At 52.8% G+C, this 27228-nt stretch overlaps 10 protein-coding genes across 10 annotated transcripts; 8 read left to right on the forward strand and 2 right to left on the reverse strand.

Annotated features, from left to right (window-relative positions):
• Positions 1–195: 195 nt before the first annotated feature.
• A1O3_00210 (uncharacterized protein) lies at positions 196–3279 on the forward strand (the record flags this gene model as incomplete). The annotated part of the gene is made up of 1 exon (XM_007730360.1): positions 196–3279. The coding sequence occupies one exon, from the start codon at positions 196–198 to the stop codon at positions 3277–3279; it is 3084 nt and encodes a 1027-aa protein (XP_007728550.1).
• A 693-nt stretch (positions 3280–3972) lies between these two features.
• A1O3_00211 (cytochrome c oxidase subunit 5a) lies at positions 3973–4692 on the reverse strand (the record flags this gene model as incomplete). The annotated part of the gene is made up of 4 exons (XM_007730361.1): positions 3973–4112; positions 4168–4285; positions 4342–4387; positions 4502–4692. The coding sequence occupies 4 exons, from the start codon at positions 4690–4692 to the stop codon at positions 3973–3975; spliced, it is 495 nt and encodes a 164-aa protein (XP_007728551.1).
• Positions 4693–5532: 840 nt separating this feature from the next.
• A1O3_00212 (fatty acid elongase 3) lies at positions 5533–6672 on the forward strand (the record flags this gene model as incomplete). The annotated part of the gene is made up of 3 exons (XM_007730362.1): positions 5533–5943; positions 5994–6187; positions 6243–6672. 3 exons carry the CDS (start codon positions 5533–5535, stop codon positions 6670–6672), a joined length of 1035 nt encoding a protein of 344 aa, XP_007728552.1.
• A 630-nt stretch (positions 6673–7302) lies between these two features.
• Positions 7303–11430, reverse strand: A1O3_00213 (phosphoribosylformylglycinamidine synthase; the record flags this gene model as incomplete). Its single annotated transcript, XM_007730363.1, has 1 exon — positions 7303–11430. One exon carries the CDS (start codon positions 11428–11430, stop codon positions 7303–7305), a length of 4128 nt encoding a protein of 1375 aa, XP_007728553.1.
• A 1726-nt stretch (positions 11431–13156) lies between these two features.
• Positions 13157–15082, forward strand: A1O3_00214 (uncharacterized protein; the record flags this gene model as incomplete). The annotated part of the gene is made up of 5 exons (XM_007730364.1): positions 13157–13215; positions 13276–13353; positions 13407–13889; positions 13945–14657; positions 14709–15082. 5 exons carry the CDS (start codon positions 13157–13159, stop codon positions 15080–15082), a joined length of 1707 nt encoding a protein of 568 aa, XP_007728554.1.
• A 1031-nt stretch (positions 15083–16113) lies between these two features.
• On the forward strand, positions 16114–18564 carry A1O3_00215 (uncharacterized protein; the record flags this gene model as incomplete). Its single annotated transcript, XM_007730365.1, has 1 exon — positions 16114–18564. One exon carries the CDS (start codon positions 16114–16116, stop codon positions 18562–18564), a length of 2451 nt encoding a protein of 816 aa, XP_007728555.1.
• Positions 18565–18999: 435 nt separating this feature from the next.
• Positions 19000–20303, forward strand: A1O3_00216 (uncharacterized protein; the record flags this gene model as incomplete). Its single annotated transcript, XM_007730366.1, has 2 exons — positions 19000–19203; positions 19272–20303. 2 exons carry the CDS (start codon positions 19000–19002, stop codon positions 20301–20303), a joined length of 1236 nt encoding a protein of 411 aa, XP_007728556.1.
• A 298-nt stretch (positions 20304–20601) lies between these two features.
• On the forward strand, positions 20602–21636 carry A1O3_00217 (proline racemase; the record flags this gene model as incomplete). The annotated part of the gene is made up of 1 exon (XM_007730367.1): positions 20602–21636. One exon carries the CDS (start codon positions 20602–20604, stop codon positions 21634–21636), a length of 1035 nt encoding a protein of 344 aa, XP_007728557.1.
• A 593-nt stretch (positions 21637–22229) lies between these two features.
• A1O3_00218 (xaa-Pro aminopeptidase) lies at positions 22230–25476 on the forward strand (the record flags this gene model as incomplete). Its single annotated transcript, XM_007730368.1, has 4 exons — positions 22230–22406; positions 22471–22555; positions 22609–24923; positions 24973–25476. The coding sequence occupies 4 exons, from the start codon at positions 22230–22232 to the stop codon at positions 25474–25476; spliced, it is 3081 nt and encodes a 1026-aa protein (XP_007728558.1).
• A 492-nt stretch (positions 25477–25968) lies between these two features.
• Positions 25969–26577, forward strand: A1O3_00219 (cytochrome c oxidase assembly protein subunit 17; the record flags this gene model as incomplete). The annotated part of the gene is made up of 3 exons (XM_007730369.1): positions 25969–26014; positions 26290–26360; positions 26437–26577. 3 exons carry the CDS (start codon positions 25969–25971, stop codon positions 26575–26577), a joined length of 258 nt encoding a protein of 85 aa, XP_007728559.1.
• Positions 26578–27228: the final 651 nt, after the last annotated feature.

Consider the following 27228-nt stretch of genomic DNA (forward strand, 5'->3'; position numbering starts at 1 on the left):
GGTCCCTCGACAACGACGAAGGTTGAACTCTCAGCGCAGTGATTACCTTTCTTTACGACTTTACGAACCGTAACGATTCGACGACCTTACTGTTATCCTAGCTTTGTTTCGGAAATGCATCATCGGAACACCTTGGCGATTTGTCGACTGAACTGAAAACATCGATCGAAATTACGACGCAAACCTTCCAGAATCATGGAACAACTCACCTTGAGACCGCGCACTCCCGTGGAGGGCGCCGAAGTCGAGAACTGGGAAGACGACTTTGACAACTTGGAAGAAGTACATTTTCGCACTGCTTCGACCGCAACTTCAATCGTCTCACTGCCTCAGAATAACCACCGCGATTCTGCATCCTCTCGTCTGTCGATGCGATCAGAATCTAATCAGGGAGATGAGAATTGGGACGTCTTGGTCGATGAACAAGCTTCGATAAAAGACGCAATAGCGATTGCAAAAAGCAAAGGAATACCACTGCCAACGAATGTGCCTCGTTCTGCCCTGGAAGGTGGCACCATAAGAAGATTGAAGGGCAAAGAGATCAAGAAGGCGATTGCGGATGACTGGTCAGAAGATTTAGATTTGCCAGGAGCTGAAATCCCTCTCAAGCTTGCAAAGCACGACGACCGTGATTTGTCGGATAGTTTGCGCCAGATCAGTGCAGCTTTCAGAACCTCTCCAAAAACTCCCGAGACGAAGGATTCGCTCGATAAGACGATCCGATCACCGAAGTCTCGGACAGCACCGACGCCCATCACTCTTGATGCCTTTCGTGACACCGAAGACGATGCAGATTTTGCTGATGTTGGTACGATAAAGGTTGCGAAGCAAAGGTCGCCAGAGAAGCCTCTTTTATTTCAGCAGCCTCCGACGCCAGTAAAGCTAGAAATGGAAAACGCCGAGGATGACCTCGAAATACCCGCCGACGGACAACTCAAACTTTCGACCAGGAAACCAGCACCTCAAACACCGCAGCAGGTCGAAGACTTCGATCTCGAATGGGCTGAAGGGAGCTTAGGTACAAGACATGCTGGGACCAAGAGGGGAGGGCGATCTGCTCGCAGCTCATCCGCCTCAGCCTTCAGTCCCAGTGTGTCAAGTGCTTTCACTGCAGAGAGTGAAGATGAAGGTCTTGATGGTCTCATTCTTCCAGATGGGCCGATCAAATTCGACGACAAGCTCAAACAGAGACAGCAAGAGCAGCCGTCAGAGCCAGCACCCAGAAGCGTCCCAGAAGGAAAGCTATCTCTAAAGAGCGCATTTGGCCAGGAAGACTTCTTCTCTGGTCTTGAAATTGGCGACGGAGAAGTATTCGACGCTGCCAAATTGACGTTGAATCGTAACGTCAAGCACAAGAGTACACGGCCCGCTAGTCCGACCAAAAGGACTGCTACGACACTCAACTTCACGAGTAGCAAAACTCAAGGGACAATTTCAAGGTTGCCTAGATTTCAACCCACCCATGACCGACATGACCGTGCCCGATCAAACCTGGAACCTGTCTCGGAGACTGGAGCAGCTATTTCGACTTATCAGCGACCAAACTCACGGCTTGGAAACCACTCCACCCACTCGTCTGTTTCGGCCATCCCCACACATTCAACTCCGTCCACGCCATCAACGCCCAGCAGACGACTTCTCCGTGGTGCTGAGTCCCGGCCAGACTTACGGCATGAACAACCAACTACGACGAACGCACTACTTCTGCGCGCAAAGAGATCGATGCCAGTCCTGCGCAATCTGAATTCCCCGACTAAAGCAACGCCATATGTCAGACCTCCATCAAGACAGGAGACGGGAAGCCGTCTAAATATACCGTCACGTCCAAAAACGCCCACTGACCGTGCCGACTCTCGATTCGGGGAAGCTAGAAAGAGTGCCATACCCTTCCTCCCTGCCGGAGCTTCAGCTGGACAGTCCCAGCATATTAGCATCAAGTCAACAACGACTCGCCATTACCGGGGACAAGGATCTGATGGCTCAGGGGACAGCATGTCTGCAGCCCAGCGGTCTTTGTCTCGGCTTGCAGGCTTAGGCAGGCCAGAAACTCCTGGTCGTGGTCGGAGCAATCTGACTCCCGCCGAGCTTGCTGCCCAAGCCAAGAAGACAATTACCAAACCAACAAGACGTCGTAATTATGGCGATGGGTCCGAACTGGAGGTCTTCGATGATCTGCCGACATCTGCAACCATTGAATCGAAGTTCACCAAAACTCCCATCGGTCGCGGTGCGCCGCGAAGTCTGAGGAGTAAGCTCGGTCTCTCCCATCTGAATCCTTCCACATCTTCACTTGCCAGCACACGACGTGGTAGTGATACCCCTGTGCCCGCCACGCCCCTTTCGCCTCTTAAGGGTGATTTCCCCACCACAGCTGTGAACACGACAAATGTGCCTCGGTTTGCACGCGACACTGCTGCCTCTCGCATTGCTCGTGAACAGCGCCAGATCTCCACGACCTTCCAGAACATGCGGGGCGAACCACTGCAGCCGATCTCGACCAACTGGAAATCAACGGCGTCAACACGCAACAATCAAGGAAGTCTGAGGAAGAAGAAGAGCGACAAAGTTCAACAAAAGCCACACCTTATTAAGCCAATGGGTGGTGATATGAACAGACCAAAGACAGAAAAAGGAATGCAATACAATCCTCTGCTCTATACATGGGAAGGAAATGAGAACGCTCTGGCGCCATTTGATGTTCCAGATTTCCATCCCAGAGTTGGCAGCCCCATTGGCCAAGGTCATGCGAGTCCTGGAACCAAAGCAAACCTGGCATTGATCTCTAATGTTGGCTCCAGCGTTACTGGAGTACAGGTTGTGGGGGGAATGGTTTTCGACCCATCTCAGATGCGATGGCTCAAGATTGCCGAAAATGCGGATGGCACCGCGCCGAGTCTTCGGTCTGGAAGCGTACAAGTTGAAGAGGAGGAGGATGTCTTTGCCGGTCTCGAAGATCTTAAAGAGGAAGATGAAACCAGAAGTCGAAGCGGCACTCTGCAGAATGCTTCTGGCTTTGGACACTCCAGAGATTCGTTTGGGGACGGTGAGGCGGGTCACAGTAGTGGCGACGAATGGGGAGTCAGCGAGGAATTCGACGTCGGCCCCGAATTCATCAGAAGACAGAGGAACGAAGAAGACAGATGGCGCAGGAAGGTGGAGAAATGGCTAAGAAGAGGAAGAGAGGCGGAACAGGAAGAAGGTCGAGACGGGCGAGGTGGCTGGAGATGGGCGATTCGAGATCTTGTCATGGCCCAAGGCGAGGCTCAGGAAGAGTTTTAGACCTGAAGGTACATTTAGGTCTTGTAATCTCTCGACTGATATAGCTCCTGATGTCTTCTCTGAAGCCAGACTGAGCATGGTGACCACACAGAAGTTGGAAGAGCTGGTGATGGTACTGGGGCTTTTCTTCTATTATCCATGATTTTTCTCTCTCTCTTCCCCTCTGGGGTTTCTCTTTTCTTGTCCCTTTTGGCTCTTGATGGGCTGTACTAGTAAGTATTGTTTATCTAATAACCACCATATGGGAGATGTTGTACAGGCAGGCATGTCGCTAATCACCTTGTACTCCCAGAGAGATGGCACGCTGAACAGGTAAGCAAGCAACTTCCCTTACGAGTGCAATCAAGATGTAAGATCCTAAGGTCGTAAAGTAGGCACAGTACAGCAATGCTATTGGGTAGGTACAGGTAGTTATGGTCTTGATGACTGTACAATTTGACTACAGCGTAGGTAGTAGTTGGGACCTCCGGACCGGCCAAGGGCGTTGATCCGTGGGCTACACATGCAGTGCCGGTGCATGTCGACGGCTGGTTTCGTACGCCTTGTTCGTCTGCCTCTGCCTCTGCTCCGTTGAGGAAACCCCGTGCACTTCCCTTTTCTCTGCTGCGAACCTGTGCTGCTTCGATTGGTGTAGTTTCCCGCACCCTTTTTCCAGAAAGAACAAATACAGCTTTCTTTCTATTGCTAGAAGATTTACGAGCTGTGATAAGGGCTGTCGCTGTTGCCGGGGTAAAGCTCCTCTTTCAAAAGAACGCCGAGCTCCTCGCGCAGGGGCTTCAACTCTTCGAGGTACTCTTCGTATTGTTGCGTATTTTCGACCTTGGCTTTGATGCCTGCATTCGATATGTTAGACACCGACAACCCTTCAGAGGATAACATAGGACAGACCTTCGAATATTCTCACGGCAGTGGGGTAGTCATTGACCCGCCTTGCAGCTTTCAAGGCTGCTGTGACGACACCGGGCGAAGGGACAAGATCATAAGCGAACGCGTTGTTCAAGTTTCGCTGTGAAGGGCGTTAGACCGGTCTGACTGGCTTCCCATCTTTCACGCGTCTCATACCTGCAGCTCGAAAACATCGTTCACAGAATCAAACTCCTTCTCATATCTGTTGTATTTCCGCGTCAGCCGAGCTTGCTCTTAATCCTCTCTGTTTTGGGACTGCGCTCAAGGCCATGTCCAGAACAAATTGCCAATTTCCAAACTCGCGAGAGGGCCGTACCTAGCAGAGAACTCCTCGAAGGTTTCCTCTTCGTGACCGCTGCTTCGTTGGATGGAGGTGGAGCTGAAGGGAGATCTGGCAGAGACAGACTGAGCTACCGCAGGAGCTCTCCTCAACGAGTGTGCGCAAGGTCTGAACAAGGTCGAGGTGGCGGGACGAGCAGTGAGACGGAGGATCGCGAGGGAAGCCATTGTGCAGCTCTTGGATGTCGAGAAGATGGAGCTAAATTGGATGGCGAGTGAGGTTGTAGGAGGTCGACGAAGTTATTGATGTGCCAGTTCAAAGTCAGTCAGTCCACCTCGAATGAGATTCGTGGAGCTAAAGCAAATCCAGGAGCTTCTGACTGGCTGGAACACCCGCGTCAGCCAAGACTTTTGGTCGCCTAGGGCGTGTATTGGCAGTTCATTATTGGTGCGGTGCCTGGGGATGCCGGCTGCCATTCTGGCGCCCGATCCAGCTGATACCAGAGAGTGTTCGTAAAATCGACGTGGGTTTGGTCATTGAGTGGTTGCTCATAGGCAGGGTCTCTTGGAGATGCAAGGCAGGCCGTTAGAGCCGGTTACTGTTGCTCGGAAGAGAATCCCAGACGCGCTTATCGCCTTCCAAAGCGAAACACGCGCGGCTGTCGCTCTTTTGGGTCAAGCGGAAATTGAAAGAGTTGCTTGGACCAATGGGAAGAGCCGGCCTCGGTGGGCCTTGGCATTGTTCTCGTATTTGCTCGTTTTTGTTGAATTGGTTTGCATTGTGCAGGCTGGTCAGGGGAAAGTTGGGCACAATTTCATTTCATCTCCTGGCCTTCTATAATCGACGCATCCCCATCCCACTTCAGACTCTTGTCTTGACACTTCACCCGGCGTCCCGCTGATACTTCTTCACCTTTCTTGTTCTTTATTCTCATATTCTCTCTCCCCTTCTTCTGCTTCCTTCTGTGTTCTGTTTCACTGTTACAGTCACTCCTTTCGACCTCGCTTCGGCGCCTCCATTGACTGAGACTCGCCTTACAATCGCGTGCGATCGCGTTTACCGCCGACATGGCCCTCGACATCCTCAAGTCCGTTCCTGTGCCTACACTCGACCGCCCATTCGGCATTGAACTATGGCCTCTTTTTGACAAGGCTTACTCGTCCATCTTCGGCTACCATGCCATCGATTTCGAGTTTGTGGACGGGACGACCGCTATGTCGACCTTGAAAGAGACTGCGATTTCCTTGATTGGATATTATGTGATAATCTTTGGCGGACGAGAAGTGATGAAACACCGCAGCCCATTTGTCCTCAAGGGTCCTTTCATCGTCCACAATTTCATCTTGACCGTCATCAGCGGCGTTCTGCTTGCGCTGTATATTGAACAACTTCTGCCCACCATCGTTCGAAATGGCGTCTTCTATGCCATCTGCGATATCAACGGAGGTTGGACTAGACAATTGGTCTTGCTGTACTATGTGAGTCCAGGCCACCCCGTGCATGGATTACGCCTTTCTGACGTGCTTAGATGACCTATCTCACCAAGTATCTCGAACTAGTCGACACCTTATTCTTGGTTCTGAAGAAGAAGCCACTGACCTTTCTTCACACCTACCACCATGGTGCGACCGCTCTGCTTTGCTATACGCAATTGGTCGGTCACACAGCAGTTTCTTGGGTTCCGATTACGCTGAACTTGCTTGTGCACGTGGTCATGTACTGGTATGTCGAAACCCCTGGAATCAGGGCAAAACATTTGGATTGACGTGGAATACAGGTACTACTTCCAAGCCGCTCGGGGTATTCGGATTTGGTGGAAAAAGTACATCACTATTCTCCAGATCGTTCAATTCGTCATCGACATCGGCTTCGTTTACTTTGCCTCTTACACCTACTTCGCCAACAAATATTTCCCTTGGGCGCCGAATGCTGGCACTTGCGCCGGAGAAGAGTTCGCTGCCTTTGCCGGTATCGGCATTATCAGCTCCTACCTTCTCCTCTTCATCTCCTTCTATTTCGCAACATACAGGAAACAAGCCGTTTCTGGACGGCCTAGGAGGAACACCGGAAAGGAGGCTCTGATTGCAATGAAAGATGCTCCCCTTCCCGACCCACACAAGCTCCCCCAGGGATCCAAGGACGAGGAAAGTGTCGCCTTTGCTACCGGGCGGGCAAACGGACCAGTCACACGGTCACGAAAGGCTTAGATAGCCAATGTGGACGATCATTTCAGTGACGAAATGTTTCCTTCTTCACACCGTGCCGTCCATCCGGGAGCAACGAAGCCGGAGAGCGAAACTTGCCAAGATGACTTCTGTCTATCGCGAGAGTACGGTCTACCAAAGACTTGAAAGAAAGGATGGAAATGCCTTGCTGTACATCTGGTGGTATCATGGAGTGATAATTCGACAGAATTAAATCGGTGATCAGAACAGGCCGAGCAGGACTGGCAACATTGGAGCAGAACAAATGATGTTTGTACTACTATGGGGCGCCGGCGTGGTGGTCTGCCGGTGGGACTTCAGGTCAAAGTTCCACAAGCAGATTCACCCTTCTATGTTTCTTTGCGCTGTGTAATTAGATGCATACTTTTGTATTAATGCACGAGTTCCATAGATAGGCGACTCTGCTATAGCTCTAAAGGGCCCAGATATTAAGATAATCAAAAGTCAATGTCTTAGTTTTCTGTCTGTTCTATTCAAACGGAGGCTGCGTCTCTACTGGAATATTCTCAGACCACGGGATGCAAGTCCAGCCATTCCACCCAGTCTCGTAAGAACCCTTGCTCAGCCTTAGATGGACGCCTTTTTCGCCGTTATGCCCTTAGCGCCCTGGATCTATCCCACCCACCGTCTGGCGCTCTGGAACAATCGCACCCAAGGCCCGTACTCGCCCCATTCCGCGCTCATCCCGGCCGGGATATAACTACCAACGCCTTGGAGAATGGTGCGCTCTGGGTGCGGCATCAGCGCCAGCACGCGGCCGTCCTGGCTCCGGACTCCAGCAATTCCGGCAGGACTTCCATTGGGATTGGCGGGGTACGTTGTTGTCGGGGACAGGGATTTGTTGTCAACAAAGCGAATGGGGGCAAGATGAGCACCGGCAAAATCCGCAGCCAGTGAGCCCTCCAAGGCTTTGTTCCCCGTGGTGGTGAAGGAAGCTCGGCCCTCACCATGGGCCACGGCAATGGGCAGACTCGACCCGCTCATGCCGTGGAAGAATACGCTGGGCGGCAGTCCAGACTCGGGAGGTGGGTCGGAGATGCGGACCATGGACACGCGCGCCTCGTACTGCTCGGACTCGTTGCGCTCGAAGCTGGGCCACGACTCGGCGCCCGGGATCAGCTCTTTGAGTTTGCTTAGCACCTGGCATCCGTTGCAGACACCCAGGGTGAATGTGTCCTTGCGCGCAAAGAAGTCGGCGAACTTGCGCCGCGTGGCTGGGTGGAACAGAATCGACTTTGCCCAGCCTTGACCCGCGCCCAGACAGTCGCCGAAACTGAAGCCGCCGGCTAGTGCGAGGCCTGTGAAGGAAGACAGGTCGTGATCGACGCCGAGATGCGTTTGGTGTGGTTTCGGGTCCAAGATGTCCGACATGTGCACGTCGACAACCGTGAAGCCGGCGGCCTCGAATGCGAATGCCATCTCTGCTTGTCCGTTGGTTCCTTGGTCGCGGAGCACGGCTACGCGCGGTCGCGTCGTCGGCCGCACATAAGATAGCAGGCTCGTCTTGTACGTGTTGATGTTCTCCTTGGGGTTGAAGGTGAGGTTGTATGTGATGCCTGGATCAGCATCGTTGCCGATACCGGCGTATTCGGCGTCCGCGCAGGCCGGGTTGTCGCGCAGCCGCTGCAGCCAGTACGACGTGTTGGACCATTTCTTCTGCAGTTCGCCGCGGCTCGCGCGGTATATGAGCTTCGCGCCGTAGTATATCGCCATGTTCTGGGTATTGGACTTAGAAGACACTCGACCGATCTTGTGGATCAACCCCGGCGGTGGCCCACAGGTCGCGAAGCACGCCTTGAATCGGTTCTCGTCTTCCTTGCGCACCTGGAACACGGCGCCCAGCTCTTCATTGAACAGGGCCGCAATCACGTCCGGCGTGTGTGGCGATGAGCAGATATCGTTGATCATGATCTCAATCCCACAGCGCCCCGCAAACGCCATTTCCGCCAGCGTCGTGAACAAGCCACCGTCCGATCGGTCATGGTATGCAAGCACGAGGCCTTGCTCGTGCAGTTGCTGTGTGGCATCAAAGAAGTCCTTGAACAGTTCTACAGAGCGGATGTCGGGTGCTTCGTCGCCGATTTGCTTGAATGACTGGGCGAGAATAGATCCGCCAAGAGAGCGATGGGCCAGACCTAGGTCGACAAAGAACAATGTCGACTCACCGACCTCGTGGTACCGGCGCAGTTGGGGGGTCCATGTCTTTTTGATGTCAAGTACAGGCGCAAACGAGGAGATCACCAGCGACAGAGGTGCCGTGACTTCTTTTGCCGCTTTGGACTGAGGGTCCTGCCATTTCATTTTCATGGACATCGAGTCTTTGCCGACAGGGATGGCAATGCCAAGTTTGGGGCAAAGATCCATGCCGAGCGCTTCGACTGCTTCGTAGATCCCGGCGCCTTCACCTGGGTGACTTGATGCAGACATCCAATTCGCAGAGAGCTTGACTTGATGCAGACGGTCAGGCAGGTCAGCAGCGGTCAAATTCATGAGAGACTCGGCCACGGCCATGCGAGCAGATGCAGCAGAAGAGATCAAGGCAACGGTTGGTCTCTCGCCCATGGCCATCGCTTCGCCACTCGTGATCCCGGTCGTGAGAGACGTGGCCGTGACGGAGACGTCTGCAACTGGAACTTGCCATGGACCAACCATTTGGTCTCTGGCTGTCAGACCGCCCACGGTGCGGTCTCCGATCGTGATCAAAAATGATTTTGATCCAACAGCTGGCATTTGCAGAACTCGGCTAATGGCTTCTTCGAGGAGCCCATCGGTAGAGGCTTGCGGGACGTACATGCTCAAGCTTGTGTCGAAAACTGGCAAGTCGACCTTTCTGGATGTCACGTCTCGGGTCAATTTAGGGGGCTTGCCGAAGAGCACCTCCATTGGCAGATCAATCGGATCTTGGTGGTCATACACATTGGCAGGGTTGTCGCGGTCTGTAAGTTTGAGCTGTTGTCTCCTGGTGGCTCTTCCAACCACGGATATCTTGCAACGCTCACGCTTCGCAATGGACCTGAACTTGTTCATGCCTTCTTGTGCAACTGCCAAGACATATCTCTCTTGAGCCTCGCAGCACCATATCTGCAGCGGGCTCATGCTTTTATCCGCACAGTCGACATCACGGAGTTCAAATTCTGCCCCCAGACCAACGTCTTTAACGAGTTCTGGCAGTGCATTTGAAAGCCCGCCAGCTCCCACATCGTGGATGAAGAGGATAGGACTGTGTGGGCCAAGCGCCGCGCAGGCGTTGATGACTTCTTGCGCTCGTCGCTGCATCTCCGGGTTGCCTCTCTGAACGCTGGCAAAGTCCAGCTCAGCAGATCCTTCTCCTGAACTGACACTCGAGGCGGCACCGCCGCCTAGCCCAATAAGCATAGCTGGCCCACCCATGACAATCAAGAATGCACCATCCCTGACAATGCTAGGGTCTTTTAAGGCATGCTGTGGGCGCACCGTACCAACACCACCGGCAATCATGATGGGCTTGTGATAACCCCTGACTTCTGTAGACTCCTTACCAGTTTTCATTTCCACCAGAAGAGTTCTGAAGTACCCGACCGTGCAAGGACGACCGAATTCGTTGTTGAATGCTGCACTTCCAATAGGGGCTTCAAGCATGATATCGAGACTGCTTGCGATGTGGTGAGGCTTACCATAGTCGAGTTCCCATGGTTGACGGTGCCCAGGAATGAGCAGATCAGAGACGCAAAACCCTGCCAGACCGGCCTTTGGCTTGGATCCCCGTCCCGTGGCTCCTTCATCTCTGATCTCGCCCCCAGAGCCAGTCGCGGCCCCTGGGAACGGGGAGACAGCAGTGGGATGATTGTGGGTTTCGACCTTGACAAGGATATCCACCGCTTCTTTCGTTGATTTCCATTGTCCAGTGAAGTCATCAGGCGCCCAATGGCTCCCATCACTTCCCTTTAGCACGGCTGCATTGTCGCTGTAGGCGCTGATCGTGCCCTCTGGAGTATGCTTGTGGGTATTACGGATCATTCCGAATAGCGTGTTAGTTTTGTGCTGGCCATCAATAGTCCAACTTGCGTTGAATATCTTGTGTCGGCAATGCTCCGAGTTGACTTGGGCGAACATGAACAGCTCGACGTCGGTTGGATTCCTCGGGACAGGTCCATCTCGAGAATATGCTTCGGCGAGATATTGGATCTCGGAAGGGTCGAGAGCGAGACCTAGCCGGGTGTTGAGGTCTGAGAGTATTTTGACGGGAGACTGTCCGTCGCCGTAGAGATCATATGTGACCAACGAGCCAGGCTCATGGTGTTGGAACAGTAGACCAAGGTCAGGTTCCTTCTCCGAGATGGTCTCGGTCATTCGATCATGCAGGAAATCCAGAGCACGCGCATCGTCCAATGACTTCCCAGCGTCTAGAGACACGGTGATTTTGAGGCCGCGTTCAATCCTCCCGACAACCTTCTGAAGACCGCAGACATGGGCAATGCTGGTTGCTTTGGAACTCCAAGGTGAAATCGTCCCGGGTCTGGGGACAACATAGAGAACTGTGGATGAGCTAGTTTCCTTTTCCTGCGCCTGCACATGCTGGCCGTTGGTCAACAGCTTCTCCAAAAATGCGTGACTCTCAGCATCTAGGGGTGCTTCGAGTTCGACATAGTGAATATATTGTCCCTGGACCTCATTTGCGCCGATGAGAGAGGCCAGAGCCTGGCGACGAAACTCGGAATAGGCCGAGCCGCCAGGAATGGTACAGGCCTGGGAGGACGCCATTGTGAACGGATTTGCTTCAGGTTTGGGGCGACGCTTGCAGTCTTTGGCTTACTGCTCCGATCTTCTCAAGCTCATGACCAGAATGAAAAAGAACCTGACCTTCCACCACACTATTCAGTCATAAGCCCAGTCACAATGATGCCTGGCTGGTTGTAAATCGACTTGGCCTGTCAGCTGTTCATACTATGACGACGCAACAGGTGGTCACATAGACAACTTGCACCGTTGCCAAAAGTCTGGCTGAGTTGTCCCTTGCTGGCTAAAGGGCTGCCGGTCTGTGCCAGTCACATATCTATGTCCATGATCCCCTCGATGGCGTCGAAAAAGTTGCAGATAAAAAACGCGTTGACCCGCCGGCAGCTTGGCATTGGGTCGAGCGGGTTGAATTGGGGGTCAGAACTCGCCGTTTTAATAATAGGCGGCACCTAGGCGGAGCATATGGACCATGGGCCAACTCGACGGAGTAGATAGTACTAGGTGCAGTCGATCATCACGTGCACAGGTCACATGCTCCTACGTCACATGAGCAGGTTGCCTTATTACAGATTCCGAGGTCTTTGGGTGTCATACAGTATCATGGCTAAAAGGATTCCGTTGTTGGTGAACTACCTAGGTAGGTAGAAAGGGTAGGTGAAGAGAGCAGGCACTTTAGATTGGCCAAAGACCACTCTTTCAGGCTCCAACTGGGGGCTTTCTCGGGGGCTTACATGGGCTGTGGAGACCCCTGGGTAATATCATTTCAGGCCTATAAGACCCTTACGACCCCGAAGGCTAGGGGCTCCCGGCTGGATGTTCGGGCGTCCCAGGTAGGCACGTATTATGGGGAAGCCCGAAAGTGCTCAGATCTTCGCTTGACTGGATATCCTTGCGTCCTCTAATCTGTGTTGGCATCCATCAAGTCATATCTCATGTGTCCACCTATTCCCTTTGTTCTCACAGCTTGCATCTTCTCCAATCTGCAGCTGATAGTTGTCTGCTGTCCTTTCAGAAGGCTGCTCTATCATTCGGCACTGTGGTGGCTTTATTGCTTCTGATCTTCTCATGCTCCGCTTTTCTCGGCATCAACGACCTCATGCCCTCGCCATTGACCGCGCCAGTCGTGTCCCTCTCTTCCTGTGATCCTTAACCCGATTCACACCCTCTGCCACCGCTCTACCTGACCCACATCCCAACCGAGCACCACGAGACTTCACCTGTTGGACACGCGGTCACGGAAAAATCTGAACATCACCTTGGACTTGCAAGGAAGGGCCAGTCGCAGGACGGCCCTCTGGACACCGGCACCATTCCATCTCCTCAAGAATACCCCGAATCCCTCCTCCACCACCGCTCGCACTCCTCCCGTTTGCGGTCTGAGGTCCAGAGTCATACTTCGACCGTGCCGCTGACAATAGAAAACGAGAAGGGGGAAGGCTACCGGCGAGCATCGTACTCCTCCGGCACCGAGTCCGACGACTTTTCCTTGTGGAGCGACACCGGAGACCTCGCAGAGCAGCTTGCCAACGACGAAGATCCGTATCGGATTGAGCTCCATTCTCTGACACGGGAAGGTCAAAGTCTTAAACACCCAGGTCACGGTGGAGGACGGAAGAAGAGAGTCAATTTTCGTGCACAAGACCACCACGAGAGAACCGAGGCTCCGTTTGATATAACGAAAGAGGCCATCTTCATTCCGGACCCTCCACCGAGGCTTATCCCCAAATCAGAAAGACTGTTAGCCCTCATAATGTCTCCTGGTGACCCCCAAGCTGCCAGGACCAAGGGCCTGGTCGGGAAGCCTTTATTGTAAGATTGAGCGGCGTATGAGTACGCCATGTCAACGGACCGCTGACCAGAATGATATAGGTACTTTACCAGTGTTTTTGTGTCTCTGGGCGTATTTCTTTTTGGTTACGATCAGGGCGTTATGTCGGGCATTATTACGTATGTGCAGTTCTTCCTAGTGTACAGTACCCGTCACTGACCATTGGAAAAAGCGGTCCTTTCTTCAGAGACTACTTCAACCAACCTGGCCCTGCAGAGGTCGGAACTATGGTTGCCATTCTTGAAATTGGTGCACTCGTCTCATCACTGGGTGTCGGACGCATAGGCGACATTATCGGCCGTCGGCGGACCATTCTTTATGGCTCCATGATCTTCTTTGTTGGCGGCATGTGCCAGACCTTTGCCAACGGAATGCCAATGATGATGGTAGGAAGATTGATTGCTGGGCTTGGGGTCGGTGCCCTTTCAACCATCGTTCCCGTCTACCAATCCGAAATCAGCCCTCCGCATAATAGAGGCAAGTTGGCGTGTATAGAGTTCACGGGCAACATTACTGGCTACGCTGCAAGTGTTTGGGTCGACTACTTTTGCAGTTACATCGAAAGCGATTATTCTTGGAGGATCCCCTTGTTGATGCAATGTGCGATGGGGGCGCTTCTTGGATTTGGCAGCTTAATCATTTGTGAATCCCCGAGGTGAGATGCATTGCTGGGCAAGAAGCATTATTTCAGACTGACCTTTATGATCCAGATGGCTCCTAGATAATGACCACGACGAAGAGGGCATCATTGTCATCGCCAACCTTTACGGCAAAGGGGACATCCATAATGCCAAAGCTCGCCAAGAATTCCGGGAAATCAAGATGAATGTCCTTCTACAACGTCAGGAAGGAGAACGGTCGTACAGTGATATGTTCAGGCGTTACTACAAACGCGTCTTCATTGCCATGTCCGCCCAGGCATTTGCCCAACTAAACGGGATCAATGTCATCTCTTACTACGCGCCTCTCGTCTTTGAATCAGCTGGATGGATGGGACGAGATGCTATCCTGATGACTGGTATCAACGCGATTTCATATCTGGCATCTACCATACCGCCATGGTATTTGGTTGATAGATGGGGACGACGACCGATTCTGCTGTCCGGAGCGGTCGCCATGATCATTTCTTTGTCGCTCATATCTTACTTCATCTTCATCGACATCAGGTGGACCCCTGCATTGGTCGTCGTCTTTGTCATGATCTATAACGCTTCCTTTGGTGCAAGTTGGGGACCGATTCCATGGTTGTATCCTCCGGAAATCCTGCCTCTCAGCATTCGGGCTAAAGGAGCGAGTTTGAGCACTGCCAGCAACTGGGCATTCAACTTTCTGGTGGGCGAGCTCACGCCAGTCCTCCAAGGCGCCATCAAGTGGAGATTGTATCTCCTTCACGCTTTCTTTTGCGCTGTCAGCTTCGTTCTTGGTGAGATCGATCCATCATGGTCAAGGTACTCAGGTAGCTAACCCTGTCTAGTATATTTTATCTACCCAGAGACTGCCAATGTTCGACTCGAAGATATGAATGCGCTCTTTGGAGACGCTACGACGGCCATGCCCACGCCATCGACTCAGGCCGAGCGAGGATCTCTCGCAGGAATTGGATCACCCTCTTCCATTGATATCAGAGGCGGTGCCCCAAATCAACCAGGCATCTTCTCGGCCAATGATGCAATTCCTGGCCTGGATATTGACCCCCCTGACGTCCGACTCGGTGCTGACGGCAGACCCCAGATAAGAGGGCAAAACGGCGAAGGAATTGGAGGATGGATCGGGCGGATGGTCTCAAGATCACAACAAGAAGGCAGTGCTAGAGGGCAGTACGGGAAGGTTGGACAGGACGAGGACTAGGACAAGGTCGCAGACCCGTCATATAGATATAGAGGCATCGAGCCTGCACATCTCCGGTGTTTCAGGGGGCACGGCGGCCAGACCATAAAGCCGACGACGATTGCGCCAGCTGGCTTTGGCCACTGCACATATATATACTTGTGCCTTGAACGAGGTGCACTACGGCTTGGGGGATGCAATACTCTTCGGCATCTACTTCAGCAAGTAGGAGATTGACGTGAGAGGATACGGTTGAGAGGCTGAACTGAATTGGACCCACGACTGAGACTGCGTGGATAGAATGTCAGTGTGTATAATGATGAATAAAGATGAATGGGAGACTCGAGAAGTATTTGCTTAGTATCAAATTTAGTAGAGCGTGGAGCAGACAAAGAGCCGGGTCCCATTCCTCATTGAATCCTCCCGCAATCAACTTACGCCCGCACTCTTTGGAACTCGCTCGTTCATGGTCGGGTTCAAGCAGCTCCCCAAAGCCACTTGATGCTAGACCATTAAGCAGTTGGGACTGAGCGCGGAGTTCTCTTCTCATCCAAACTGCCTCTCTCTCCTCGTCAGACTCGGCGCCGCTCATCCACCATTCCAATTCTCATTCATCAGGGCCCGCGCAATTGGCAGCAAGCGTGTAACTCTCTATCCCTTTCTTCAGTCTTCTCAATCGTCTCCCGTGCCAGCACCGTCCGCCGCTGCCTTCCGTTGACGAATTGCTCCAAACACTGGGTGCTGTTACCTTGTCAGTCGCCCTACCTAAGACCTCAACTCTGCGCGACAAATACCAGATCTATCACCCGTTCCCGACGGCCGCCTTCTAGTGTCATCACATCGCCCCAGCCGGGCTGCACGCGACACACATTACACATTACAACGCAAGAATAGCACTTGACCATAAGATTATACAAAGGACAGTGTCTGTCGGAAGATGTGATGGGTTAATTACTAGAGCATCCATGTCCACAGCTTTTGCTTCCCAGCTGGTCGCCTCGAAGGAGCCGCCAGGTCCAGTGATGGAAACATAGGACCGCCTTTGCGACAACATGTCCCACGGCACTACTGAAAGAGTTCCAGACACAAAGCAAAGCCCAGAAACACATCCATACATTGTCGACCTCACGCCGCACTTGGATCAACGCTTGTACCGTTTGCGCGAGGACATCCTTCCAAGACAGCCTTATCTTCTCTCCGTCCCGTCCGACGTACCCTACCGACATAGCTCGCGGTTCGTCAATACTTGGTATGAAGGTACCCCGTTTAATGCCCAAGAGGAGCAGATACAATACGTGAGCTTTCTTCCCCATCAGGGTGAGCACGAGGCCCTTTTGAAAGTAGAGGGTGGGTGGGCGGACGACCAAGGAAACCCTATTCAAGAAGACCTCTCTCCAAAGACTGTCCCTGCCAGTGGTCGTGACACTCCTGCGGACATTGGACATCGGAAAAAAATTAGTTTGAAAGATTACAAGACCAAGGGCAGAGGTTCGCCGGACTCAACTTCGCAATCACAACCTTCACAGGAAAGGAAGACGGGAGTGAGGGAAGGCTCCAAGCTCGAGGAGGCCGAAGCTCCGTCCGAGAACAAGGAGAGGCAAGATAGACTTGTTTCCCCGGGACACCCCGTCCATTCGCACAATTCCGGCTCCGACCAAACAATACCTTGTCTGGACGGCCCGAGTTCTCCTTCGAGTCGTCCGCAAATCCGACAGGCAAGCCCTCAGCACGCTGCGAAAAGAAGGAAATTGTCACCGCTGCCCGAAAATTCCAAAGTCGAGATGGGAGCGTCAAATCTTGAGTCGCAACCTCCAGTCATGAAGTTGCCCAGGCTGTTGTCACCGACACTCCCGTCCCCAGAAAGGGATACGGGTCTGCCGCAATTACTGTCCCCGCTCTTGCCTCCTTCCCTTGCGTCGGTCATCGCGAGCTCCCCCGGTTCTGTCTCAATCGGTAGTCCTGCCATTGCACCACACCACCGCACTGAGCCAGTCCGCTCCATCCTCGCCCGAGCGGATCTCGATTCTGATTTGCTTGGTGAGAAGAATGGATTGTTTGCAGGTGGGAGTCGAGTTCGTTCAAGCAGTCAGCACTCGGCCCGCAGTTCTGCACCGGGTACTCCTAATGCTGCCAAAGTAGCGTTGGGTGCAAAAGTTCTTTCCAAGACTGGCGTTAAGACCGGTACACCGTTGCATAACGGGGCTCGAGCCAGTCCCGGCCCCAGACAAAGACACACCATAATTCTCAAGTATGGCAAAAAGAACCGAAAGCGAGTCGAGGCGCTACTGAAGCTTGCACCGCGCTCAAAGAAGGAAGTGCCCAAACGAGACGCAGTCGACAGCCGGAATCCCCCGGAGATTCAGTCAAGGAAAGAAACGGCACCACTATCAGCTCCCAAGGTCAGATCTCAAACGGATGCAATCGATATTACCAAGGTCGAGAAGAAACGCAAAGCAGAAGACAGTCCAGGGTCCTCACTGAAAAAGGCCAAGACCTCGAACTTGAATGTTGACGAAGACAAACGGCCGACCACCCCCATTCCGCCAGCAGGCAGGACACCTTTCGTAACCCAGCCGAGATCAGCCTTCTCGACCCCCAAAAGAGATTTGAAGTCTACAGCAATGCGACGAGTCGAGTCGTCCGATGGCTTAGATGTACCAACCCCTTCAGGAGAGAAGGCTCGGGTACCTACACCATTGCCAGGCCCCAAGCCTTCTTCTCAGCCTCCGGCGTCTTCGCTCAGTCGAGATGAAGAACGCCAACAATGGACCAACCTCAACCAGAGGTTCTTCACTCTGGGCAGAACCCTCAAGCACGAAGGATCATCAATGCTTCCAAGCTCAGACAGCGATTCACCCCCCGGTCAGTCTGCCAAAGCGGTTCTAATATTAATAGAAGCGCTACTCTGTTTCATGATAAACATTGCTGCACAATCTCATACCCGTCCAGGTGTTGATCCTGGATGGAGGTCGATCATCCTCTACCACATCTTCGTTTTCCGCGCGTCGAGAAAGTTCCCACATCTACATGGTCTGGTGGTTCAGCTTGGAGCAGTCTGCCGGCAACACATCCAAAAGTATGACATGGATCGGCTCGCACGCGATCCCTTACCCGGGGACTATTGCAACTCAGCACCAACCCCTGGCAGTGATGGCAATACGAAGACGAATGAAGACAGCGAGAAGTACAAGAAGCGTTATGTGGAATTCAGAGACGACCTCGTTCATAATGTGCGCGAATTGCAGACTGCTTGGCTTGATGGCTCGCGGTATCTCTCTCTCGATCTGTTGAAGCGCGAGTATCCCAACACCTGGTCTAAGCGAACAGAAGACACCAGCGTTAGATTCCAGGAGAAACTTTCGCCTTCGAAAATCTCCAAAGATTTCTCTCTGCCGATGGACACCAATACCACCGCTTTTGAAGCTGCAAGGTTCAGCGTTTCATTCCTTGAAGAGTGGGCGGAGAAGGAGAAGATTGACTGGAAGACCAGGATTGATCTATGACCACAGTGGCCAGAGTCCGCTTGAATTGAAGCGTGTTAAGATCTCTCTAACGGCGACGCAACTGGAGCGACGGAGAGCTTGTAAGACCCCGCGGACGACAATAGACAAATTGCCGTTCATGATTGTATGATAATTCGTCGTTAATGAATACAAGATACCCATTTGTTCGACGTTGGTTTCATTGAGATTCAATCATGTATATGAAGTAAATCAAGCACATGCGACGTCGGCCTCGCGGGGATTCCCGTCAGGACATGAGTGCGTGTGGAATATAATATTAATTTTACTCCGTACTTGGATATCCTCCTAGCACCAGCAACGTCCTTTCTTAACAGCCAGACGCAAATCTGGAATTCCCACGACTTGCTTTTCCGTGCAGCGTTCGCCTGCAGAGAGGGCGATGACGGCTTGAATGATGGATGCGATACAAAAAGCATGTCCCTCGATGACGATCTCTCCGACTTCGAGGGCATCCTTCCTGTGATCCCCGACAGCTCGCCGCCCGTCTTCAAAGATTCCAAGAGCAATGCGACCACGGGAGCGTCTGCGGCCGGCGTGCGTGCCGTTACCGCGCAGGTTGTAGCCTTCTACTTTCGCGCGCCTGTCAAGGCGTTCTTCAGGACAAGAGTTGACTATCTCGTGCGTTGTGACTGTCCCACAGCTTTCGTGGCCTGTCGCGGCTAAGCTAACATATTTCTTTCTACTAGGCGTATGCGAGATCCATCAACCCAGATGTCCAGGACGGGCGCTTCTCCTGGAGAAGCACGACGCCGGGGATCCTTGCCCATGCCATCAAACACTACGGATGGAGGTTTATTCCCGAGCAGCTCCTCCTGCCCTTGACCGCCAATGTCGCAGTCGGAGCAGCCTTGTATACATCATATCTCCATATCCTGGGCCGGCTTCACGAACCCTCGGCTCATGCCACGAAGACCGTCTTTCCTCCTCCCCCACCGACCGCGACCTTCGCTGCCGGATTTGCCGCAGGGACGCTCCAAAGCGTGCTCGCAGCGCCATGGGATGCACTCCAGGTGAGGTTTGAGCAGAGAGGGGAGAAGTACCAGAACAAGACCATGTGGCAGTACTGCCGGGGCAAATTGCACGAGATTGGTCTTCGTGGCATTTTTGCCGGTTGGGGCATCTCATTCCTGAAGGACAGCTTTGGTTCAGGCATCTTTTTCTCGACCTTCGAATATGTCAAGGCTCAGGGTTACTACTCGTTCGTGCGATGGTATTATGGAGCCCTCGGGGGAGCCGACGTGGACATGCTTGCTCACAAAAGAGGCACGGCCGCGACGGAAAGCCAGCCGACGGCGGTCATCAGGCCCCATTATGCGCTCGAACCGGCTTTTCTCATGCTGGCTGGCATGACGGCCTCCGTGACCCAACAGGTGGTGTTGTATCCGTTATCAACATTTCAGACGCTGCATTACGAACGGCTTGAAGATCTAGACAAGCACGCCACCCAGCTCCAACGTTCCCCCTCGGCCAGTAGGGGACGCATGCTTCGCGCCTACTACCACGCATATCAAGAAACACGGAGGCAAGCTCAACAACAAGCCGGCCAAATCGGTGGGATGAGGAGATGGCTTTTTAGAGGATTCTGGTGGTTCACGATCCGCCAGGTTCCCAGCACCAGCACCGGGTTGATCATTTTCGAATTGGTGCGCAGGAAATACGGCCTGAGTGGGGATGAGATCAGGATCACAAAGGAAGGGTATGACATTCTGTTGACTTAGATTTGCGGTTGTTGGCGGTTTTGCAGACGTATACCTGGAGGGCAATTCCTTCTGACAAGAGTCTTAACGAGGGCAATTCGGCCCAGGATGAAGGCCATCCGCTTTCCGAGATTCAGACTTGGAGATGATCAGCAGGGTACAAATCGAAGGGCGTGATAACAGACTTAAACCCAACCAGCCAGCTTAGGACTGATAGACAACATGCGGAGAAATCCGATACTATCTTCTGAGGCACATTTAGATTGTAACGATTGACCACCTGGCAGGGCAAGAGACCTGTCATATCTTCATTCCCAACATGAGGTCCCTTCGCACGGTATCAGTCGTGGGATGTCACGCCGAAGGAGAGGTGGGCGATGTCATCGTGGGAGGCGTCCTAGATGCCCCTGGATGTAGTTCCATGTACGAGAAGATGCAGTACTTCTGGACCAAGAAGGACAGTCTTCGCAAACTGCTTCTCAACGAGCCTCGCGGTCGGTCGTCGATGAATACGAACCTTGTGTTACCGCCCTGCGACCCTCGTGCAGACGCGGGCTTCTTGATCATGGAGAGCGACGAATATGCACCTATGTCCGGATCTAACACGATCTGTACCGCGACCGTCTTGTTAGAGACCGGCATGATACCGATGCAAGAGCCAGTGACGCAGTTCAATCTCGACACGGCGGCCGGCTTGGTCGGCATAACAGCCGAGTGCGAGGCTGGGAAATGCAAATCCGTCGCTTTCGACAATGTTCCGTCCTTCGTTTTCGCCCTGGACAAGCAAATACATGTGCCTGGGCTGGGAGTGGTTTCGGTCGATATTGCCTGGGGCGGGATGATGTTCGCTCTTGTCGACGCGGGTGCATGCAACCTCACGATTGAGAACAGTCAGGGGCCTCAGTTGATTGAGCTTGGGGAACGGATTAAACGAGCAGTTCAAGCCCAATATACCCCGGTGCATCCGGAAAACCCAGCAATTCGCGGTGTGTCAAACTTCGGATGGACCCATCCGCTCCAAGACAACGGGGCGGACGGTAAGGCCGCCGTCAACACGGTCGTGGTATCTCCTGGAAGATTTGACCGCAGCCCTTGCGGGACAGGGACATGTGCTCGAATGGCAGTGCTACACGCGAGAGGACAACTCCAAGTAGGCGAGACGTTCCGCCACAAGAGCATCATCGGAACCGAGTTCGTCAACCACATTCGAGGCACGACCAAGGTGGGTGAGTACGACGCCATTCTACCCACTGTGAAGGGGAGAGGCTGGATCACCGGGTTCAAGGAAATCGTGCTCGATCCCACAGATCCGTTCCCAGAAGGATTCAGAGTCGGTGATCAATGGCATGTTTAGGCACCTTGAACTGCAAGCCCGGGTCAGACAGCGGGGAGAACAAACCTGGACGGTGACCGGTGACCGAATAGACCCAAGAGAGGTGGGTGAGATATGTAGACTCTAGAGGTATTTGGGACGGTTTGCCAGGCTCACGGTGGCATGCAGCTGTGTTGTTCAGTGTAGGTAGAAATCAGCCACACATCGGCTGTCAACTTGAAGCTGAAGCTCATCAGTTGGACGCGCCAGGCAGAAGAGCGCGTCGCGCCAAGACCGTGACTGGTTCGCGTTAATCGGCCTTTCACTCCAGTCTGTAATCGGCACTGTAGGCCGTAAGTCCTGCCTGGTTGAGAGGCGCATCGCAGCAACCAAAAAGATTCCGACCACGACTGAAAGTGACTTGATCTTCACGCTTCCTACGACCCTAGTTAGGCCACATCGCACTCCCATTCTTCTCACATTCACGTCTTGTTCGCCTTGTCTCTGACTAGACATCTCTCGTCATCGTCACCCTCACTGTCTGTTCTCAGCCATCGCAGCTGCGCGAGCAGCACCTTCAGACGTCAGCATCCTCCTTCATCTCTAGCTAGCCTGGGTCGAGGCAGGTAGCAAACATGAGCGACATTGTCATCAATGCCGACACCTTCTTCGACCGCCTCTCCACTCTATACAATGCCTGGAAGTCCGACAAAAGATCGGGAGATGGGTCCTTTGGTGGCGCAGACTCGATCGTCGTCTTGACTGGTAAAGCCGATCAAGACACCCAATATGTCAAGAACAATGCTGTCCATGTAAGCGCACCATCTAGACCCTGTCTGCGGAAACTGCGGCTGACTGACTGACCACGTCTTACAGTTCTGGTTGCTAGGTTATGAATTCCCCGCTACCCTGCTGGTCTTCACGCCTGCTACCTTATATGTGGTTACCACTGAGAAAAAGGGTTAGTTACGCGCATCCGTTGGCACCTTTGGCTGTTTACTGACGTTCGCTCAGCTAAGCACCTGCAAAACCTCAAAAACGGCAAAATCCCCATCGAAATCCTCACTGTCCATATGAAGCAGCCTGAGACGCGGACGCAGGCGTTCGAAAAGTGTATCGATATCATCAAGGGCGCCGGTAAGAAAGTGGGCATCATTCCAAAGGCCGAAGCTCATGGACCATTCGTCGACGAGTGGCTCAAGATGTACGGCGATATCTCGAAAGAGGTCGAAGAGGTCGACGTATCCAGTGCTCTTTCCACCGCTTTCGCCGTCAAGGACGAGAACGAGCTGAGAGCAATGCGCACCGCCGCACGAGCGGCAAGCGCTGTGATCACGGATTATTGGGTCGACGAGATGTCAGAGGTGCTCGATCAAGAAAAGAGAGTCAGCCATCGGACTCTCTCCGATCGGCTGACAAAGAAGATCGATGATACCAAATTCTTCAAGGGTGTTTCCAAACTCCCGTCGGATTTCGACACTCAGCAATTAGACTGGGCCTATGGCCCTGTTGTGCAGAGTGGCGGCCAATACGACCTGAGAGTAAATGCCCAGCCGAATGACGAAAACCTTCACTCGGGATGCATCGTTGCCGGACTGGGCTTCAGATACAAGACTTACTGCTCGATCCTGGCAAGAACATATCTGATTGATCCCAGTAAATCCCAGACGGCGAATTACAAGATCCTTCTCGCTGCTCACGAGGCAGCGATGAAGGAAATCAAGGATGGCGCCGTGATCAAAGACGTCTACAATAAGGCCTTGGGCGTTGTGAAGTCCAAGAGGCCTGAGCTGGAGAAACATTTCGCCAAAGACGTCGGAACCGCCATCGGGATCGAGGTTCGAGATTCCAAGTTCGTCTTAAATGGCAAGAATACGAAAACCCTCAAGGACGGCATGACAGTCAGTGTCACTACGAGTCTCTCCGACCTGACCAACGACAAGCCCCAAGACAAGAAGGGTGCCAACTATACCCTGGTCTTGATGGATACTGTGAGAGTTACCCGGGGCGAGCCAGTGGTCTTCACCAAAGAGGCGCTTACAGACCTCGATTCCATCGAATTCTATTTCAAGGATGACGAGGAAGAGACAAAGCCCAAACAGGAAAAGACTAAGAAGCCTGGTACTAGTGCTATCGTGACCTCAAACATCAAATCGACCCGACTTCGCGGCGCAAATAGGCAAGACAATGCCAAGGAGGAAGAAGAAGCCCGCCGACGAGAGCACCAGAAGGAGCTCGCAGCCAGGAAGCAACGCGAAGGTCTCGATAAGTATGCGGAAGCTACAGGCGATATGAACGGCGAGAACGAGAAGAAGTTCAAAAAGTTTGAATCCTATAAACGTGAGGGCCAGCTTCCCTCACGCACCAAGGATTTGATCGTCTGGGTCGACACCAAAGCTTCGACTGTCATCCTCCCGATCATGGGTCGACCTGTGCCATTCCATATCAACACGATCAAGAATGTTAGCAAGTCAGATGAAGGCGAGTATACACACTTGCGATTCAATTTTCTGTCGCCTGGTCAAGGGGTCGGGCGCAAGGATGATCAGCCCTTTGAAGATCCCCAAGCGCATTTCATCCGATCGCTCACCGTTCGGTCCAAGGATCAAGATCGTCTCTCTGAAGTGTCGGCACAAATCACCGAACTACGAAAGTCGGCTGTTCGCCGTGAGCAGGAGAAGAAGGAAATGGAAGATGTGGTCGAGCAAGACAAGTTAATTGAGATCCGCAATCGTCGACCAATCCGACTGAGCGATGTCTACCTCCGACCTGCCCAAGACGGCAAGCGCGTTCCCGGTGAAGTTGAGATACATCAGAACGGTCTTCGATATATCTCGCCGTTGCGCAATGACCATGTCGACGTCGTCTTTTCGAACGTCAAGCACCTCTTTTTCCAACCTTGCGTTGGTGAATTGATTGTGCTCATCCATGTCCATCTCAAAAACCCCATCATCATCGGGAAACGCAAGACCAGAGATGTTCAGTTCTATCGAGAAGCCACGGACATGGCCTTCGATGAGACAGGAAACCGGAAGCGAAAGCATCGCTATGGTGATGAGGAGGAGTTTGAGCAAGAACAGGAAGAGCGAAGACGGAGAGCAGAACTTGATCGACTCTTCAAGGGATTTGCCGAGAAAATATCGGATGCTGCTCGTGACTACAACATTGCGGTCGATATCCCCTTCAGAGAACTCAGTTTCAACGGTGTCCCCAACCGCAGCAATGTGCTTATGGCGCCAACTACAGACGCCTTGGTTCAATTGACCGAACCACCCTTCACCGTCATCACGCTTGATGAAATCGAGGTTGCCCATCTCGAAAGAATACAGGTAAGTGATACTCTTTCCGCCGTAGACCCGGCACTGACTTCTCTTGCAGTTTGGTCTCAAGAATTTCGATCTCGTCTTTGTCTACAAGGACTTCCATCGGCCGCCGACTCACATCAATACCATTCCGGTCGAATTCCTCGATCGCATCAAGGAGTGGCTTGACAGTGTCGACATCGCCTACACTGAAGGTCCACTCAATCTCAACTGGAGCACTATCATGAAGACTGTTACCATGGACCCGCATCAGTTCTTTAAGGATGGCGGTTGGAACTTCCTCGCCACCGATACTGATTCAGAACAAGAGGAAGAATCCGAAGAGGAAAGTGCGTTCGAGATGAGCGACTCAGATCTGGCTGCTGCCAGTGAATCGGATAGCGATGAAGACAGCGAATTTGACGATGATGCCAGCGCCAGTGATGATGAAGGAGAGGCGGACAGCGGGCTGAGTGACGAGGGAGAAGACTGGGACGAGATGGAAAAAAAGGCCAAGAAAGAAGACCGTGGGGGTTTGATGGATGACGAAGACAAAAGTGGCAGAAAGCGGAAGAGATGAGCGACTTTGCCGCACACCGCGGGCAATACTGGTAATGCCGTTCCTGGGTGAGGGAGGCCCGGTGCGAGGTCAGGTCTGCGCCACCGAGATTTTGGTGCCTTGGGATCTGGACCGCTGCAAAGCCTGGGAATGCTGCTGCTCTGTACTAGTATTGATAGCTGCATTGAATCTGAGATACCTTCGTTGCACTAGACTGTATCAGGCCTCCCGAACAGTACCTAGGTATATTCTGGAGATGCAGCCTGGTGCGGACAAGGCTGCGGGAACTTTCGGGCACGTGAGGAGACCAGTTGATTACCCATATTTTGGATTATTAAGTCTCCGTTGCGCGCATTGCGTAGTTCTCCAACTCCAATTCCTCATCTGGATATATTTCTCATCCCATCCCATCCATTCCGTACTCATCAAGCTTCACACTTTCGAGGGTACTTTCTGCTCTCTCGCTCTTAGTCGCTACTTAGTCGACCAACCAATCAAGTCAGCGAAGCGACAATGGGCTGGTTCAGCTCCTCGCCCACTCCTGCGCAGCCTGCGGCCGGTACGTACCGGTCTGTCCGTCCTTTTCCCCCGTGGTCTCGTGCAGCAGCAACAGAAGAGGCGGATGCTCGGAACCTCTAGAAGCGGATGGAGCTGTACATGGTCGATACCGTGGCCCTTGGAGTAGACCAGGACCGTTGCTGATCACTGGACACCATCTGCTCTCTACCGTCGACGCAGCACCATGACCGTCTGAGCGGCGACTGTTGATTCTATGTCTCCAAGTTCAAACTCACATTGAAGACATTGAGCTAACGTAAGCCATTGCACTCATAGTCACGCAGCCATCGAGCCCGAAGAATCTTGCCGCAGACCTCAAGCCGGCGGGCGAGGTGGAGAAAGTCAAGGTCTGTTGTTTCTGCCTCCCTCTTCCTGCGATCTTGATTGTGTCCTGTCCCCCTGGCTGACATTCTCCTTCTCCAGCCCTGCTGCGTATGCAAAGACGAAAAGGCCCAGCGTGACGAGTGCATGCTGTTCTCGCGGGCCGACGACCCCCAGGAAGACTGCAAGGGCATGGTCGCGCGGTACAAAGACTGCATGGCGGGCTATGGGTTCAAAATCTAAGAGAGATAGAATGAAAAAGAGACAAAGGAAGAAGGGAGGGAACATGCAATCAGCTACCCAGGCCCCGTTGAGACACCCTCTCTCAGATCCATCGAGTGTATTGGCAATCGGCGACCGGCTCAATCAGGTCTCCTAGTGATCAATGAGGTTCGGTTTCAAAGATCGCTTGCATGTGGGCGATGCAATGATGGAGTTATCTGCCTCGAGCATTTACAAAGCATTCTGTGGCATGGGATGGCGCAGTGCGGACTAGCGTACCTATACTTGGCATGAATTGGATGGCGTTGGGCGATTTGATTTTACCCTTTCATTTTCGGGGAGTCCAGTGGACAAATGCATGGGTTGGTCTGAATTGTGTTGTGTTGTGCTGTGCAGAAAAGAGTGGAAGAAGAGGAAAGAAGGGAGAGAAGGAGAGGAGACTGTGTGTGCGCTTGACATGTACAGAAGCACAACCCAAGATTGGGATGTACAAAGAAAGAACAAAACGGGCTGATCACACGGTGTACAACAGTTCTATAGATAGAGTCTATTTGTATCGTGGGTATCGTTGTCCCGAGACGATGCTTGTATTGCAGTATATACTAGTACGCCACTCAAACCAGCACCAAGATCCAGGCATGGTAACTCCGTGCATAGGTACCTTATTACTGT

Source organism: Capronia epimyces (genome assembly GCF_000585565.1).
Source record: "Capronia epimyces CBS 606.96 chromosome Unknown aczIQ-supercont1.1, whole genome shotgun sequence".
Taxonomy (NCBI): Eukaryota; Fungi; Ascomycota; class Eurotiomycetes; order Chaetothyriales; family Herpotrichiellaceae; genus Capronia; species Capronia epimyces.